Below are 18,501 nucleotides of genomic sequence, written 5' to 3'. Positions count from 1 at the left end.
GCTCTCCATTAGGGAAGGAAGGTGGATGATGTTTTCAGGTTCTTACTAATGAATGTATGCACCTCTCTTGGTGGGCTGGAGGCCAGTGATTCTGTAACAGTGCTTGGCTAGCCAGACCAGGTCAGAAGCCGGACCCGCCATCTGCCTGGGTCTGAGTCTGCTGTGCCCTGGACCATGGCCTGGAGTGCAGGGAGCTGAGGGGCTTGAGCCAGATGGGGTTGCCGCGTGAAATGAACCTAACAGGCTCTAGGTGTGTGTGTAGGGGGCTGCCTCTCCTCCAAGGTCCTATAGCCTGGAGGGGGCTCAGCATGGACTCATCGTGCCTTCCCTGCCTAGTAAAGCATTTGTGGCCCATAAACAACAGTCTGTTTCTGGAGTGACAGCCAGATATTTGGTGGGTGGACATCAGGCCGACCACCAGATGTTGTTGGAGCATAGCCCTTGCAGTGGTGTGCAGGGGTGCAGCCATCCCCCATGCTGAGCTGCCCTCCTCATGGATGTTCACACCCCCCAGCTTGGCATGTAGGCTCCCGAGGGCTCCCACACAGAGAAGCGCATCCAAGAAGGAAGGCTCTCTTGAGAGTGCCAGGGGCTTGAAGAGCATGTCTGCAGCCTGGCTGGGTTTCCCTGGGCACCTGAAGTTGGTCTCCGCCAGTGTTTACTCTGGAGTCAACAGTAGGCTCCAGCAGGATACCCAGTGCAGGATGTGGTCATTCATTTAGAGCTGGAAATAATGATTCCAGTCATAATAAACACTGAACAGAATCCGCTCCATTTTCAGTCAGGGCAAGGGCACCTGCTTCCCAATTTCTGGCCATCTTGGGTATAACTAGGCAGTTAAGTGGCATATTCTATGAGCCAAGGAAGCAAGGCAAGCTGCTGGCTGGGAGCCCAGGCTGCGGGCCCCTGCTCTTCTTCCAAAAACAAAACAAAAAGCTGCCACTCTACCAAACAACTGTTTGGGTCCTCTTTCCAACAGTGCTACTACCTACCAGGGTTCATGGTCTTGGGTGGGTTCGTTCTTGCTAACAGCTGAGCTAAAGGACTTTGAAGGGAAGTACACAGGGGAGGTAACAAGAATCATGAGCTGGATCATTTTCCTTTGTCCCTGCTCTAGCAGGGAAATCACTTACTAAGAGCATTAAAAAAAAAAAAAAAATCCCGGCACTTGAAAAGGGCTTGCAAAGTGTGGATAACTCTTCTAAATGCTTTGTGTATATATATATCTGACATCCCTACGAGGCAGGTTCTCTAATTATTCCCTTTCTACAATGGGGACACTGAGGCACAGAGACGTTAAGCAACATTCCCAAACTCACACAGCTGGTAAGTGGTAGGGCCAGGATTGAAAGCTGGCTCTACCCGGCTCCAGGGTCCATACCTCCAGGCTGTCCTGCATGTTTTGGTGTCCCAACATCGGCAGCATGTATCTTGCTCAGGCACTTGGCCAGCATCAGCCATGTGGTCTCGGGCTACTGGATCTCCCTGAATTTGTTTCTTCATCTGTGGAGTAGGGCCTGGAAGAGCTGACTTAGTATGGGATTGTTGCCAGGAACATAAGTAACGTGTAACATATATGAGGCCTAGCATGTGTTTGATGGTTAATAATTGTTAGTAGCGACATTACTGTGAGTCTCGTGGTCCTATTTGTGCTCTAATATTTTACTGAATCTTCACCCAGAAAACCTTGGAGGTAGGTAGGACTGCTGTCACTAAGCCTATTTCATAGTGGGTGAGGCTGAGTTACCAAGATATTGAGCAGTAGAGTCAGGACAAGAACCCACATCTCTGGACTCTACCCCTTGCACTCAGCATACCCTGACTCGCTGTAACCTTGCCGAACTATGGGTCACACCTGCCTGTTGCCAGACACAAGACACAGTTGCCTCCCGGAAGCCTGGGGGAGGGAATTCAACTCTTGTTGCCTTCCTATCCCCTTCTGCCTCTGGGATTAGCTGGGGGCAGTCAGGTCCTGCCCATGCTTTCCTAGGAATGGTTGAAAACACTTAATGCCTCTTGGGCCAAGTAAGGTCCTAGTGAGGGTGAATCACAACATCACGTGTGCCTTCAGCTTTTGTTTATTATCTAGGTAAAATAGAAGCAATTTTCTGTTCATCCCCAAATGCAGATGCATAGCCCATACCCACATCTCCACTTCCCGTCTACTCCCCTCACCAAGCCTCTGAGAACATCCCAAAACTCTTCGAGGCGGAAGGTGTTTCCATCCCCACAGAGAGACGCCTAGAGGAGCCTTCTGGGTCCTGAAGGCAACTGGCCGAGGAAGCTGGGCGTCTGGCTGTGTTCTGCTTTGCTTCCCTATCTTTCCTAGCTCTGCCCTTCCTGTGATTTTTACATTTTCCCCTCCATCTTACTCTCAGAAAAGCCCTGGGGAATGCTGCTTTTGTTCTATTGCTTCACATAATTCCCAGGGCTGGGAATGAAAATTATTTCCTTTCACAACCCCTGGCCGGGTGCCTTTCACATCCCGGCTGTGTTACGGGGTGATTTATAAACTGCGGGGTCTGGGGCTCTTTCCTCCACCTCCTCTTCCCCCTGCCCTCCCACCATCATTTAAAACAAGACATTGCACACGAGGCGCTCAGAGGTCAGGATGTCCTCTGAAGTTGGCCACTGGGGCTTTTGCTCAGAGGCGAAGATTCAGTGGAACCATAGTGATGAGAGCATGAAAGCCATTCACCCCTGGTAGAAGAAAATAGAAAAGAGGCCCCACAGCCGGACTTATCATCTGTGGGAACAAACAGGACTCAGTCTCAATGTCGGGGGTGGGGGGGGGTTGGCTTTGAACTGAGAATTGTAAAAGCACATTTTCCAAACTTGTCAGGATTGTGTTTCATTTCTAGACTTTTATTCTCAAAGGGACCATGAGGAAGAGACGCAGCTTAAGAAGTTTTGAGCTGAAAAATGAAAAGAAGTTACTTTTCTTTGTCTCCGTAAAACCGAGTAGGGAGAAGTGAAGCGGGGGGGTTCATTTTTCCTGCATCACAACAGAGCACAGAAAGCAGATGGTAGAGCATCGTTAGGAAAGTGAGGTGTCTGTGTCCGCTCTGAAGACGGTTGTCTATCAGCGGCCTCCACGGAATCCTGCCCTGTCACTGAACTCCCTTCAGGGGTCGGTTCCTCAGAAGCTGAAACGAGACAATGAGGTGAGCCAGTCAGTCAAGCTTCAGACTGGTCTCGGTGGTCAGGGGGTTTCTGTCCCAGCCAGACCCCAGCAAACAGTGTGGCCACCCTGGGCTTCCTCTCCTACCTTTGGAGCAGGAAATCATCTTTGGAAGAAGTCCATACAGACCTCAGCCTCGTTGGCATCGTATTTCTTTTGTCCCACATTGTGTCATCTTGGTCACAGACCAGCTCTCTACTTGGACATAACTCACAGAACAGCCCCAAGCCTCCAGACTTTGCTGGCCCTATGACCGTCTGTGAGGTCCGAGCATTAGAATCACACAGGCCAAGGGTCACAAACCAGCCCGGCCACGGTTCACACTTAACCCCTTTGGGCCTCATTTGTCCTCATCTGAAAAGGGGGGAGATGATGATTACACCTGCCTCCCCAGGTTGTGGTAATAAGCAAAGCAGATGATTTACAGAAAGTGATAAACATAATGATAACACAGAGTACAAACTCAAGATGCTGGTTCGTCTTCTAAGTTTGGAAGGGAGCCCAGAGTGAAGGTACTGGAAAAGAACTATCTCAGGGACCAAGCCACACAAGGAAGGAGGGAGGGAGGGAGGGAGCAGGACTCAGAGAAAAAAAGGAAAGAAGAAGGCTGTTGGAAGATTGTCTCCACTTCATCCTGCTTGCCCTGTGGTTTCACTTGGAAAGGTTAGCATCTAAGATTTTCAAGTCATGTATCATTCCCGCTTCTTTTTCTTTCTTTCCTTTTTTTTTTTTTTTTTAAACTGATCATTGTTCCAGAGACTTTTGAGTTCAGAGAGGTTCACATAATAGATTTGTGGCTCAAGTGCTCTAGAAATCAGGAGGACTTCTCACTTCAGCCTCATGTTCCCAGATTAATGAATGACGTCTTTCACCAGAAGGGGCCCTTAGCACTTCAGACTTCTTCTAGAAACCGGATCAGTGATTCACCTTGTTTTCAGATCCTAAAAGCTATGGTTCGTTTTCAGCACAAATAATTTGCTAAGGTACTAGTCCCTAAGGAACATGTAGAAAAATTGGGGCTTCTGGGCCTGTCCCCACTCTCTCCCGTCTCTCTACCCCAGGATGGGCTGAGAATTTGGGAAAGGAGCCTATAGCGCACAAGGAGGGAGATCATGGGCCACCTAGAACCAGCTCACTGGGCCAACTCTGGGTGATGAGTCATATGGAGTTCACCACTCGTGCATATGTTAGGGCTACTCTGACAAGGAATCAGGGTTCAGAAGACCCTAAAATGTGGCATTTTTATGGAGTATGGCCAAAGGGGGTTCCTTCAGTGGATATGTCACTGGGTACATGTTCATTTGAGCTCTGTAGTATGTCCTCCCCCTCCTCCCCCTGAATTGCAAAATACTGAATCATGGTTAGCAATATTTTATGCTCTCCGGAAACTGTTAATTATATGGGTGCTTTTGGTTTTTTGTTAATTCTCTATGAGTTTTATTGTTCCCAAACCATTTATCCCTTTCACTTTGAATCAAAGTTTATTGTGATAATGGCTTTTCTTTGAAAAATAAGCACTATTACCATTTTCAAAGGAACACAATTTTTCCAGAATGGAAATATGCAAGATTAGTGATGAGGACAGTGTGTTTGAAAAGTTTGCGATCGGTTTCATTGTGGTATCATGGCAAATAGAGGGGAAAAGTGTTGATTACAGGTAGAAATGTAACTATTTCTGTTGAGAAGACATGGCTGCCCCTGCTCTGTCACTGCCCATCAGCACTAAAAGGGGCAACTGAACTCTCCCCATCTAACGTCCCTCCATGCCTCAGTTTCTCCAGATGTAAAAGGATTACTGCACCATACATCTACCTTCCACTGAACTCCTAGAGTCGTTATGAGAACCTATAAGAGAACATCTCCACAAGATTGTGAGTGCCGAAATGTGGTTTGTGTCTTTGGAATTGTACAAAAAGTGGGGGTCACCCAAATAAAAATACAAACCAAACAAGAAGGGGTTGGAGTTACTAAAACAAGGGATTCCAACAAAAGAAAACTTTTCTTTAGTTATCCACAGGCAGGCTCTGTGTATGATAAGCCCCTGCTTCCAGAAAACACCACAGTTACTTTGTGGTGAAGACGACTCATCTGTTTTCTGGCTTTACCTCTCACAAAGAATTTTGGAAGTAAACTCAACACTAGGAAAGAATGTCTCACAGACCCTTTAGCCTCCCTGTTATTAAACACTTTCTCACGTTTTCCTTCCTCCTAATTTCTCTTCTCAAAAAGTTTTCAACTTACTCGCCCCCACCCCCCACCCCTTTGTGTCTCTTGTTCCCACAGCATACTTTTCTTTATTCTAACCAGGCCTTTTTTTTTTTCTTTTTTTTTTTTAACTTCCTCACTTGTGTCTTAATTGTGGTCCTCTTTCTCTTCCATTTCTACCCATGTTTCCCTTGCACTTTTATTAAACTCTCTTCTTTCCCTTTTCTGTCCTTGAGGAAAAAGTCCCTGATGGATAAGGAGAAAAAAATGGCCAGCTAGCCTGGTGTTGGGAGAATAGCGACAGCATTATTGAAAGCTAAAGGACCAAACATGACCTTGTCAATTTGAGCCAATGCCACCTGATGATTCAAACGAGACTTGATCAGTATGGAATTGCAAGACTCTCCTGGAATTTCTACACATATATATATTTGACATTTTACCCCAATCAATTCCACACTCCAGATGGTGGAAGAATTTCCTTGTTTGCTGGAGATGAATTCTCACTCATCATCTTTTACTCTTAGAAGACCATGGCTCACAACCCCCAAGGATAGTCTATTAGTACCATCATCTTGCTACAGTTAAAGCTCATTATTGGGCATACTTATAAAATGTGGTGCCATCATTAATTAAGTTTTCTGACTGAGAATTCCAGTGTACATCTTCTATCTAACCACTAAAACTCAGGTTGAATTCGATTAGTCTCTCTTGGAAAATGAAGAGGCAACTTTAAGACTCACAGAACATCAGAGACATCCCAGATGTATTACAGATTTGCAGAAGTGCAAAATAATTGGAGTTTCCACTTGGTGCAATGCAAAATGTGACTTGAGATGTGCAGCAAACAGCATGAGTCACATGGGAAAAAAACTGTACTACATTGGGCACGTCGTGTCTTCTTAGTTTCCTTCTTCTGTTTTGAAATGTTTTTAAATGTTCAAAGGAAAGAAATTCATGACCTCCCAAGTTACAAAACAGTGTATGTGTGACAATCCCAATCACACATGCACCATGGGACCCTCACATACATAAGTTTGGCAGATAGGCCCCCAAAATTTGGTATTAGTCTCTCCAGGTGATGGAATTATGGGTGATTTTGCTTTCTTCTTTGGATTTATCTGCACTTTTTGGTTTTACGATAGTAATAATAATTCAGTATTCCATCTATAATATAAATGAACAAATAATCTTCAGTTGAGCAAACCAACACAGCCCAAGAAAGAATTAAAAGCAGCACAGAAACCCACTTCAATAGCTATTAAAAATGAATTATGTTGTGGTAGAAATAATCTTCCCCTGTTTGGGAAAAAACCATTGCTTAGGCGGTGTTGTCAAATATGAAATTGGGGGATGTCCTAGTGCAGCGGTGAGAACAAAAAGCAGTTTGGGGAAAGATTGCTGCCTTGGGAAATACATGAGTACTTTGGGTCACTGGCTGGTCATTACAGACAGGACTCTATGACTCATAAAGAGTATGACATGGGGTTATAAGAAGGAATTCTTACATTTGTGATGGCAATAATTCCTGGTCTGCATTCTTCATCTGTATCTAACCTCCTAGATAGAGTAAGATGTGGGAAACCAAGTCTTGGTTTCAGTACTGATTTTCCATTATGGGGGTGACGTCTTCATCTTGAAACTTAAGTCTGACTCTCTGTTGGGTTTTCTCAGTCATCCTCAAGACTTCATCCCATTTGGATACTTCCCACATGGGTCCTGCCAACGGGGGTCCCTTCCCACCTGTGCCTCTCACCCTGCACCCTTTCTGGCCTTTACTCTGAATGGTTTTCATGTGTGCAGAAATAATTTATCTCCTCTGACTTGGTTCCATCTGGATTTATTTTCCAATGAATCTACTTGCTCTGGGCGGAAGGTCAGGCTCACCACACCATACTGTTTGTAGGTGTGAACAGAGAAAGGAGCCACGAATTCTAGAAGTGATCTTTTTGAGGGGAAACTCCACCAGTGAGAAAATTTTAACCTTGTTATACAAATGGTGCAATGGGGTCTCCAGGTTTGGTGAGAGTGGCTGCCATTCTAGAATCACCCTCCCCTTTTTCTCCTATTTCTATCCATGGGCAAAAGGGGCCATGATCTGGAGGAACCAAATTTCCAGCTTCCAGAAGCCCCTGCATTCTCCAGAGATCAGAGCAGAGGCCATCCCCTTGATCTGCCTGTTCCTGCCATCACATATTTGTTAAGCGAGTGAATTCCCAATATTAGGGTCCCTAACTGACAAAACAGTTGGCGCATGGGTCATGTCTTCCACATTTCACAGCTTCCAGATAATATACAGAATCTCATACATTCCTCAAAGAGACTGGGTAAAGCAGGCATTCTGCTTTCAGGTTGAGAAAGTGAAGCAAAGAGGACTTGCCCAAAGTGACACAGTTGGTTACTGGGCAGCAAGCTGTGGACGTGGGCCCAGGAATTCTGATTTCAAGCTAATTCTCATTCCGTCATGATGGTGGTCCCCTAGCCTGGAAACACATCAAAATGCCCTTTGGAGATGGTTAACTAATAAACCAGAGTTGACAGACTCTCTCTGAGCCTTCTGAGTCACTTCTGGGGAGAGGCCCAGCCATCTGAGTCTGACAACTTGCCACCCATTGCCCTCCCATGCCGACCGACTCCCAAGGCCTTATCCCCGTCGATGATATCAAGCCCAATAACAAAGGGCCTTTAGAAGGCCTTTCTGCCGCTAACAGTGTCCTTCCATTAGTAAACTCCTCATTTGCCCAGAGTTGGTTCATACGTCCCAGGATCTCCCTTCTACAGAACATTGGTGGGTTAACAACTCAACTTCTAAAAAGACTGAGGTTAAAAACAGCTGTGCCTCGGGGATAAAAGGCACAGCATAGGGACTATCGTCAATGGTACTGTAATAATACAGCCTGGTGACAGACGGGCTACACAGGGATGAGCACAGTGTAATGTATACACTTGTCCAATCACTGTGGTGTACCCCTGAAGCTGAGGTGGCATTGTGTATCAACTCTATTTCCATATTAATAAATAAATACGAAGACCAGTCCTCTAGCAAAAACAAACAAAACAACTCTGCCATTCGTCAGCCCCTAGTAGAAAAGGTTGGGAAGATCTGACAGCCAAGCTTACGAAGGCCTTAGCAAGGCCTGCTGCTGAAAGGCCTGGGGGCCAGGAATACAGGCCCAGCCTCCTTTTGCTGCCTGGCTCCCAACCAGCCAGGCCCCAGCTCCCCGGACATGTCTGGGAAAGGCACTTGTATTGTCAAAAGGCTGCAAAGCGAGGGACAGGGACCTGCCGATTAAGTGGCCACAAACTCAGGCGAGACTCACTCACCAGGGGGCTTGCTGGGGCTGGGGAAGTTCTTCCCATTAGGATTTGAGGGACTCGGCAAAGCCCACAGCAGGTAGACCACTGAACTCCGACAGAGACTCCCACTACTAACATGCTCCAGAGGAACAATTAGGAGCGGGTGTAAGAAGTCCTCCAAAACCGACCTAGCCTGCCATGAGCCCGGCAAGGGGACCCTCCCTGGACTGATTTATAGGAAGGGGTCACCTCCAGAGAGGAGCCTGGGCCACGTGCCTGAATGCTGCACGCAGGTCAGCCTGGAACCCATTATTCTAATTGTCAGGAGAATCAGTTAGGAGACAAGTTGAAGCAAGTTGAAATTTGAAAAACACATTAACAGGGCTCTGACGAGATGCCAGAAGAGCCTGCCAGCAGGGACAGCTGGAAGGCCAATTTTTGAGGCAATACTGAAAGGTGGTCGCTCAAATATCTGAGTCAACACACACTGATTTCTCTCCGGCTCAATACTCCGGGTTAATTGCCCCGGGGAGTCTACCCCACTGACACATCTAACACCCAATTCCATAGTGGAGTCAAAGAAAAGCATGGTATTGAAGTGCAAATGAGGTCCTGGGTGCAGCCTGCAGGCCTGGGTCCTGCTGGAGGGTTTCCTATCACCAGGGCAGACACTTCCTGCAGAGATGCGGTGAGCCCCCCCTTTGCAAGAGGGCCAAGTGGTGAGCATCACATCACAGCTGGCCCTCAGAGAGGGGTCTCTGGGGTTCGTGTCTCGCCTCTGCAGACACTCGCCTGTGCTCTAAGGCCAGAATATATGTTTCAGGAGTGGTCGTCCTCACGGGGAGCAGGAGTCAAGGGGATGTCTGCTTCCCAAATTTGGGAACAAGTAAGAGGGAAATGTATGCCCCTGGAAAGGGATCCTAAATTTGGCAAATTTGTGAGGCTGATGGCCAATGTGATGGATGAAATGAGCCTAGAGTGTCCTCCCGAATGCTTAGAGGTTGGACAGCAGGCAGATCTCAGAAGCAGCAAGAGCCAGCAGCCTAACCTTCGAGGTCCTGACAGATTTTGGCTACTCATGGAAGCACTGTCCCATAACGGGACCCACAGAGGGGCCAGGTGGGATGACCCCATGGCTGGAGGTAAGAATGGGGGCTCCTGCGGTGACCGTCTAACAGCCCTCCCCTCCATCAGAGCTAAGCATGACATCATGAGATGCAACCCCAAACCTACGAGAACTGAGATCTAAATCACAAGGACAAGGCAGGCCCCTAGGAACAGGTGACATGAATCCTTCAAGGTGAGATTCTAGGTCTGCTGCCAATCATCACAGATAAGGAAGAAGCCTGTGCCATGGTAAAACGAAACTCAAAATTCCCTGGGGAAGCTGTGAAAAGCCATTTCTGATTTGGTAGGTCTGAGTTTGGGTAGCCTGAGTGAGGTTCAATGGCCCGGCTGGCTTTGTCCTCCTTTCCAAGCCTCTGGCTCAGTTTATCACTGTTTATCACTGACCCTCAGGGTATGAGTTGGTCCTCACTAACAGGCCTGCGGATCACACGCAACAACCAGAAAGCTGCTCAGCTGGGGCCCGGAGGATCACAGAGTAACATAGCGGAGCCTCTATGAAGCCTGGGGGTCCTCACACAGCAGCCTACCACCAGGGGAAACTGAAGTTCTTCTGGCCCATTGCTCACATGGACATGGGCTGCCTGAGACAAACAAGCATGAAGATCCAGTCCAACTTCTTTCATTTACTTTGTCTGAATGATACCACCTTTCTGAACTTCAGGTTTCTTACATCTATTACAGGGATAGTCAAGGGACTGTTGTATCAAGGGAGATAAAGTGGGTAAAATGCCCAGCACTAACTAGTTGCCCAACAAATGCCTCTTTTCTAAACATCCAGTTTTCACCCCCAAACTGAAGTGGCCTCAGTTTCTCCTTCTGTGGTTGTTGATACTGGTTTATGTCCAGGGAAGCAGCAGCTGCAGGAGCTACTAAATCAGGAACCTGCCTGAGAAACTTCTTCTTTTTAAGCAAGAATCCCAGCCCTGCTCAGACCTGTTGGTTTCTTCTGTGGAGGGATCCCCATGTAGCACAAGTCTGAAAAATGAGTTTGTTCATCTTCTTGGAGCATGAAGTTCTTAGACCTCCCATCCTGAGCTGGTGACGGAGCAGTCATTTCAGAATGCAAGTGCCAGAGACCTTCTCCTGGGGAACGTTCCCATGGAGTCCCAGCAGCTCCTTACCTTGCCTCTTACTTACTCTCAGACTTTCTGTATGTGGCTAGGAATGCTCAAGACCACTCTGACTTCCTCCCCTACCGCTCCCTTCCCCTTCGACCCCTCTTTAGACACATGGCCTTCTTAGTCTTCTTTGAACTTGCTAAGCTCATGTTTGCCTTCAGCCATGGAGCTATCTGGAAGCTCCCATGATAGCCTCATGGCTGGCTCTGGTCTTTCTTGCACACTTCAGCTCAAATGCTTCAGCCCCAAAGAAGCCCTCATTGGCCCTCTCTTCTCCATCACTCAGTTTATTTTCTGGCTAACATTTGTCACTATCTAAAGTGATCTTATTTTCCTACATGTTATCTATCTTCCATACTAAAATGCAGGCCGCATGAAGCAGGGACTCATGTCTTTAGTTCAGTGAGCACTGACAGATCCCAGCCTAGGGCCTGGCCTCCACTCTCTTGTCTCCCTGGAGCCTCAGCAGTTTTCTAAGAGATGCTGTTAAATGAACCTATGAATTATAATCCCGTATGTAAGATGAACATTACAATCTCATGCTGTAATAACAGACTATAATAACATCAAAGAGCGAACATCACTCAGAACCATACAACTGTAGGAAGGAAGGTGATGGGGTGGGGAGGGCAATGCCTCCCAGTAATGGCGAAAAGTCTGCTTAGAGCGGCTCATGCTCCAAAGTCCAAGATTCCCCAGGAGCCCCGATCAGGGTAAGGGACTTTTTATCCTGTCTCCTCTCAGAATTGAATGGAAGGGTGCTGATCATTCCCTCGACTTCAGATTCTGGGACTGAACTGGAAGGAAGTCTTCAGGCATCGCAACAACATCCAATGCCAAGGCCAAGGTCTCGGGCAAAACTCAAAAGATACTGTCTAATAAACATAACCATAATGTCTCAAAAGATACTATCTAATAAAAATAACCAGCTCTTTAACAGACAGACGCTGCTGCCTCGCCTCAAAAGCTTAATCCCCTCTGGACCCTCTTGCATGAGGTTTCCAGAAAGCAGGAGGGTGGCAGTGGCTGCACAAAGCCAGAGGGGACAAGTTGAGGGGGGGCAGTGGGGTGTCCCTACAGCAGTTCCTTCTGCAGACCCATCCCTTGTCCTTCATCACAGCTCTGTGTCCCCATCCTCCAAACCCGGGGGAGTCAGTGCTGCAAATGGCTCTTAAGGAAGCTGAGTTGCTCACCAGGGCAGTTAAGAGTAGGCATAGGTGGAAGGAAAACTCCCATTCCTACCACCTTCAGGGACAACCAGAGAAGAGAGTCATAGGGTCTACACTCTGTCACTGCTCCGAAGTCGCTCTGACTCACCCTGTAATGGAACAGTGCAAAAAATCTCTGGCACTCCTTGTTCAGAGGCGGTGTGCAACTGAGAGCATGGTGTCCAGACAAGCCTTGTTTCTTGGGTACCGAGAGACCAGTATGTTTTTCTGAGCACTAAACATTCATTTGGAGGGAGGGCATAGAGAACCCTTCCAGAAGGAGGGCCCCCCGCACACTTGGGGTGGGGAGATGGGTGGGTTGTGTTCAAGATGCAATGAGCAACATCAGAACATCCTGCTCAGGACCCCAAACTCCATCTGTCCCCATCTGGCTCTGAGCCACAGCTCCAAGCCCAACGGTTCCCCCTCCATGCACCACAGCGCTGCGGGTATATGGAAGGCTCTGCAAACTCACCGTCTGCCTTGTCGCTCGTCGGGGGCAGTGGCTCACTATCCTCATACCGCATGATGGCCACAGTCTTGCTGTCTTGACCTCCTGGAGCACTTGCTTCTGCAAACGGGCATGTGGGGAAGGACAGTGAGAATGGCTAGCCGGCTTCATGAGCTGCAGAGGTGGGGGACCTTTCTTTGATGCCTCTGAACATCAGTCTCCCCTTGGGTATTTCCTTGGGTGCCCGTTGTATGAAGGGCCAACTGGATAGTGGTTCCGGCTGCTGGGGGGACGCAGGACACTTAACATGCCTAATGCCTTCACCAGCTAGAAGATGAAGGAGCAAATGCACGTGCTTTTGAGAACAAAGGGGAGAAAGGAGAATGGTTTGAGGAAGAGCACTCCGGGATGCCGTCCCTTGTTCTGTCACTTCCTGGGTGTCCCCTCATGCCAGGTGGGGGAGGAGTGCGGGCTGATGAGAACCCAGGAGGGTCCCTGCTGAGGCCTTCTCACCCTGTCCCCCTGCTGTAACCACTGATGAGTGCTGGCTGCAGTTCCAATCTGCTCACACTCATTTTCTTGGTCTTCCTCCCACACGTCCCCCAAATCACCCGAAGAAGCCAGTGTGTGTCTCTTACAGAAGATCCTCAGAGGAAAGAGGCCAGTATGGGAAGAACAGTAGCGTGCATATTAGTGTCTCTGCATCCCCATCCTCCATCCCTGGCTTTGAGAGACTCAGTCTTGCTGTGTGGGACCAAGGGACTTGGACTGGAAGTAAATGGGGTTCCCGTTCTTGCGGCCCCAGCACCACACTGCAGTGGGGATGGGAGGGACAGGCAGTGCCTTCCCCAGGGCCAGACAGCTGAGGCTTATCGCAAGAGACCCTCGCCTGATGCAGAAAGGGGCATGAGAAGCCAAGAGAAGCATGGAAAGAAAAGAAAAGAGGCAGAGATCTTTCCAGGTTCTGCACACAGGGTTGTGCCCTTTCTTTACACAGAGATTCCTGGCCAAGAAGTTCAGGTTGGGGGCTGACATCAGCCCAGAGGAGCAGGTGACTTTCCTTTATCATAAGCCATACCTGGAGGGTTACCTACCCAAAGAGTGCCTTTTCCCAGCTTGCACGGAGAAGCTGGTTAGGGTCCATAAGGGGCTACCCCTCCCCTTCCTTCACATCCTTTCTCCTCTGTCTCGGGGTCCATATTGAGATCTTTAACTGAAACAAGCTTACTCATATTCTACTGTCAGTTATTTTTGTTCTGTTTGGTTTTTACAACTCAGAGAAGTGGGTTGGAGTCTACTGACCCACACCATGTTCTAGAAATCTGTTTGTCAGACTTTCCCATTTGAGGACCCCTGCAGGCAGAACAGGAGAAAGTGGTATCCAGTTTGAGCCAAGAGCAACTTCTGAGTAGAATTCTGCCCTGTCCTGGTGTGAAAGCCTCCGGCTCTGTCTCCTCTCTCCCACAATCAGGTGGTAGAACACCTCTCCCCATTTACATTGTCCAGTTCTGACAACAAAGAAATTGTTCACCCCTTCCTAACCATCCTCCCTGTGGAGAGGGAGAAGGTGATGTCATGGGCGAGGCATCCCAAGCCTAGAAATTCAGAGGCCAACACTCTGTTAAGAGTGGCTTCTGGTCTTTAGTAGCCAAAGTTATTTTTAATTTTTAATTTACATCTTTCTATCTCAGTGTCTTTAGCACTAAAATGTGGCCAAAACCTATTGCAGTCCACGGGGATATTAACATGCACCAAAAAGGCTATGAAAACAAGTCTAAAAGTTCTTCCAATACCCATCTCTTTACTGGTATAGCCTCACTTTTTGAACTAGTAACCGTGATTCATGTGTCCCAAAGAGACATCCTGTGTGTATTAGCAATGAGAAAACTCTGGATTTCGAGATTTTCCTTTGCAGGCCCCTGGATCAGCTAGAGATTAGCTCCTGTCTAAAGGAATCCATTTCCTCCTCCAGTTTGCTTCGGAGGCTCAGGAAGGTTTGCCTTGTGCTACTGGGTCTCCCTCTGGGGTCAGCACCTCCCTGCGTTAACCAGGGCAGATGGTAAGGAGCCCCAGCCCCTTGGGGTGGAGGGCAGCTAATGGGGACCTCCTCGTCGGAGTCCAGCTGCTGCTGTATGTGAGTCCAGTGAGCCTAGTGGTGATCCCCGGGCTGGCTTAGCGCTCCATTGTTTTAACCTAAACTCCCTCTCCTGTCATTCCAGGAGCTGGGTGAGTCACAGATCTTGTCCTTCTTCCCAGCTTTAGAAGCCAGCAGCAAATGAGCAAGGTTGTGAGGAAAGCCCATTCGAAGCTGGGGAACAGGGAGAGATTCTAACATTGTTCCCCAGTTGCAGGAGAGGCTGATGGGAAGAGCCCCTTTCTGGGGCAGGAGAGAAGCTGGAAAACAAATGCAGGAGGGACCCTCTAGCCTGGGCCCATCAGCCCAGCTCAAGGAACATCAGACTAGCCAGGATGCAAGGGTTCATCCTGGTTGCTCTGATCCTTGAGATGTCAAGATGACAGAGCCTGCATACTTAAGGGCCACACTGAACCACCCAAGTTGTTAGTGGAAAAAATATCCAACACCGAGAGGTGGCTTTTCCTTTATGCTCACCCTTCCGATCGGGCAGGCTTTGAGGTCTGCCCATGATCTCATCCTCTGAGGCGTGTAGGTTCCGGATCAGAAAGTACGTGGTCATTTTCCCTTTACCTTTCACTTCAATTTCACCCCTCTCGATTATTTCAAAGCCTTGATTTTCCAGAGCGCTGCACAGAGGGGGTAAAATATGCACCAATTACCGAAGATCGGAGGTCTGCAACTTGAGAGTTGGATACAATGGAGAGGGTGATGCAGGAGAAGTCTGGGCCGTGGGGCACACAATGGATTGTGGGAGGGGAGGGTGACCGCAGGACATTGGCCAGGCTGGTTAAGAGGGGCAGGGAGGCAGCTGAGGAGAGGAGGGAACCTCAAGTGGCAGAGTAAGAGCACAGAGGACCCACCCAAATCCTGTGACTCTACCCCACCTTTCCTCCCTCCAACACCCTGCTCATACCCACAGCTGCATGTCCTCTCTGGCCACGCGTGCACCAGCCCTGCGTGGTTCTGAAACAGGAGGCTCCTTGGAAATCAGCTTTCTCCTTTCCAGCCTCCCCAAGCACCCCATTACCCCATGTGGTCAGCATGCTCATCCTCACCCCCCAAGCTCTCTCCATGGCTTCTGGTTGCCAAGGAACTGAAGGGAGGAATATAGGGAGGGGACCGTGAAAAGAGACAGAGCTATGGGATAACTGGAAAATGTTTGCTTGTTCATTTATTTACTCGTCGCTGCCGGGTATTGGAGAGAAACCACAGAACAGTGCGTACCAGCCATGTATCGAATTCACGGTCAGGTGGGTGCCTCTGGCAGCTCTCAGCACTCACTGACCTTCCCTTGCCCTTGACCAGTTCCATGGAGATTTCAGACCCTCACCATGCTCCTCTAGTTCCCCCACTTGGCACCCGCTCTCCTCACTCTCAGGTTTCTGACTCTGCCTCCTCCTTTGTGACCTTTGTACTTCTTCTCTAAAATTGCAGCCACTTACAGGCAAGACCCCACAGCATTTCACCCCCTCCTGGCCACACTCCCCTTTTGCCCCAGTCTCTGAGGCTGAGATGTCTTGTGCAAGAACGCCTGATCTCTGTTCCCTTCCCACCTCCTTGAGGGCTGGCCACATCAGCCCCCTCTCCCCTTCTTTTCAGTTCCCACCATTTGCATCCTTCCCTCAACCTACAAGCCAGCTAAGGTCTCTTCCATCCTAAACAGAAGGAAAAAACCTTCCCACTTCATTATTTCCTGCTTTAATCCCATACACTTTGCCAATCCCTGCTTTAGATCGGAAGCTCCTTGGGAGTCAAGGTGTCATACAGGAGAGGCTCTGGAGTATTTACTCTCTGACACAAAGTCTTCTGTAAGCCAGGGTGGCATGGCTTTCCTTTACTACCTGTGTCCCATGGCGGCTAGGCACTCTCTGTGTTCTGGAATTAGGGAAAGTCAAAGGAAGGCATGAATGCACAAAGGGCTACCTGTAGGCAGTGGGGCTGAGGTGCACTTTGTCGGGGAGCCCGTGACTTTCCATCCTAGAAGCTGTGTTCACGGTGTCACCAAACAAGCAGTACCGTGGCATCTTGTCTCCCACCACCCCTGCCAAGACGGGTCCCGTGTGGATGCCCACTCTGATCTGCACAGAGAAAACCTCACTGAAGCAAGACCATCGAATACTCCTGCTTTTCTTTTTAAATTGAGGTATAATTTATATAAAACAAACAAACAAAAAAGATCTCAAGTTGTTAGCTCCGGGAGTTTTGACAATCAAAACTCAAACACAGCCTACTTTCATGACCTCGCAAGATTATCTTGTGCTCCTTTCCAGGGAACTCCAGCCCTCCCTGCAGGGGTAACCACTCTCTTCTTTCTTTTCCCAAAGGTGAATTTGCCTGTTCCTACAAGAAAAGGAGCCTGTCCAACACCGAGTATCTCCGCCTCATGCAGAGTACGACCTCATGTATATTGAATGCTATATGAGTGAAATAATAGAAGATCTCGAAGAGTCCTAATTTAAAAATTATTGAAATGGAGGCACAAAATGTTTCAAGTCCTTTTCCCTACTTCCTTAAATAAACCCACATGGTATGTTGTTTCTGGTGGAGAGTCAATGATGTGCCTAACCAGGTCCCTCTTCTTATCTTAAACTTGATAACATCTTTTCCTGTTTTCTTCTTAGTAAATCCACCAGGAAAGTTTCCAGGAATGCATTGTTTAATTTCATTCTTATTGGTGTAGCATTACTGTCATTTCTGTAGCTATCTCACACACATACCCACCCCCACACACACACAGACACACACGCACACATGCACACACGCACACCCTATACACACATTCTATTTACACAGCAGTATAATTTCAGTAATTCAGTGGCTTTATTTACAGCCCTTTAACCAAAACTCGGATCTCTTATCTGACCTTCTTATCTCGTTCCCTCATTCCCTCCCATCTTGATTTTTTACTGGGGCTTTTTTTCCACAGATGTATCTGTGTGTTTACATGGGCCGAGTACTGTGGATGTGTCCTTCCTGCAACCACCTAAAGCCAGCTTTTGCTCAGAAGGCTACAGTGGGCACGACCACCAGAACGTGCAGCATTTCCCAATGTTGGACTCATCGTGAGGGTGAGTGGAATGCGGCTTCAGAATCTCCTACCGAGGGGCTGTAATTGAGAAAAATTGTATTCTATCTTATAGTTGTCTTTATTTACTCTGAGTTGGCTGGGTAGCTTATCTTGAAGATCTGACTGCCAGAAAGAGAGAAGGGATTACATTTTAAACCCCAGAAACACTGCTCTGAAACATCTCAGGGCCGCTAGGATCTGCTGAGCAGACAGAAGAGGATGCTTACTTTTCTTCTCCAAAATTATCCATCTTTTAGAGTGTGAACAAACTTCCGTGCTTGGAAGAGTAGGTTCCTGGGAGAAAGATGAGCAGATGTCTCGCTCAGGGCCACGTGGCAAGAGGAAAGCTATTCTAAATATCTCAGGGCACCCTGGTGTCTCAGCCTACTGCTGAGGGCATTTTCCCCCTTCAGTCTGACTCCTGAACCTCCAAGAAGGCATGTTGAATACACAGTTTCCTTTGGGGTGGGAAGGCTATTCAGTAAACCAGAAACACTTGTGGAACTAAATGCTTAAATTAAAAACCTGGAATTACTTAAAAAAACAAAAACAAAAAACAAAAACAACTATCAAGATGGATTGAGCCCTGCAGAGTAAATGGAGAGCTGAGCTCAACACTACAGACAAAGAAGCTTGCGGTCAATCACATGAAAGTCCCAAGCTCCAAGACCTTCTCTGAAGTTGAAGAGAACTTGGGATGATGATAACC

At 48.0% G+C, this 18,501-nt stretch overlaps 1 protein-coding gene across 1 annotated transcript in view; it reads right to left on the bottom strand.

The window, feature by feature from the left end:
* Nucleotides 1-2,920: 2,920 nt before the first annotated feature.
* The window catches only part of LOC122907061 (guanylate cyclase soluble subunit beta-2-like), a 59,633-nt gene continuing 44,052 nt past the window's right edge, over nucleotides 2,921-18,501 (bottom strand). The window contains exons 13-16 of the mRNA XM_044249670.1: nucleotides 16,649-16,803; nucleotides 15,200-15,351; nucleotides 12,613-12,708; nucleotides 2,921-3,146 (exon numbers count right to left, since the gene is read on the bottom strand). Of these exons, the coding sequence (XP_044105605.1) occupies nucleotides 3,001-3,146; nucleotides 12,613-12,708; nucleotides 15,200-15,351; nucleotides 16,649-16,803 (549 nt within the window). The 3' untranslated portion in view covers nucleotides 2,921-3,000. The remainder of the gene's footprint in view (nucleotides 3,147-12,612; nucleotides 12,709-15,199; nucleotides 15,352-16,648; nucleotides 16,804-18,501) is intronic.

This window comes from Neovison vison, chromosome 5, assembly GCF_020171115.1.
Source record: "Neovison vison isolate M4711 chromosome 5, ASM_NN_V1, whole genome shotgun sequence".
NCBI classification, from domain to species: Eukaryota; Metazoa; Chordata; class Mammalia; order Carnivora; family Mustelidae; genus Neogale; species Neogale vison.
This window is presented reverse-complemented; position numbering and strand designations above follow the sequence as displayed.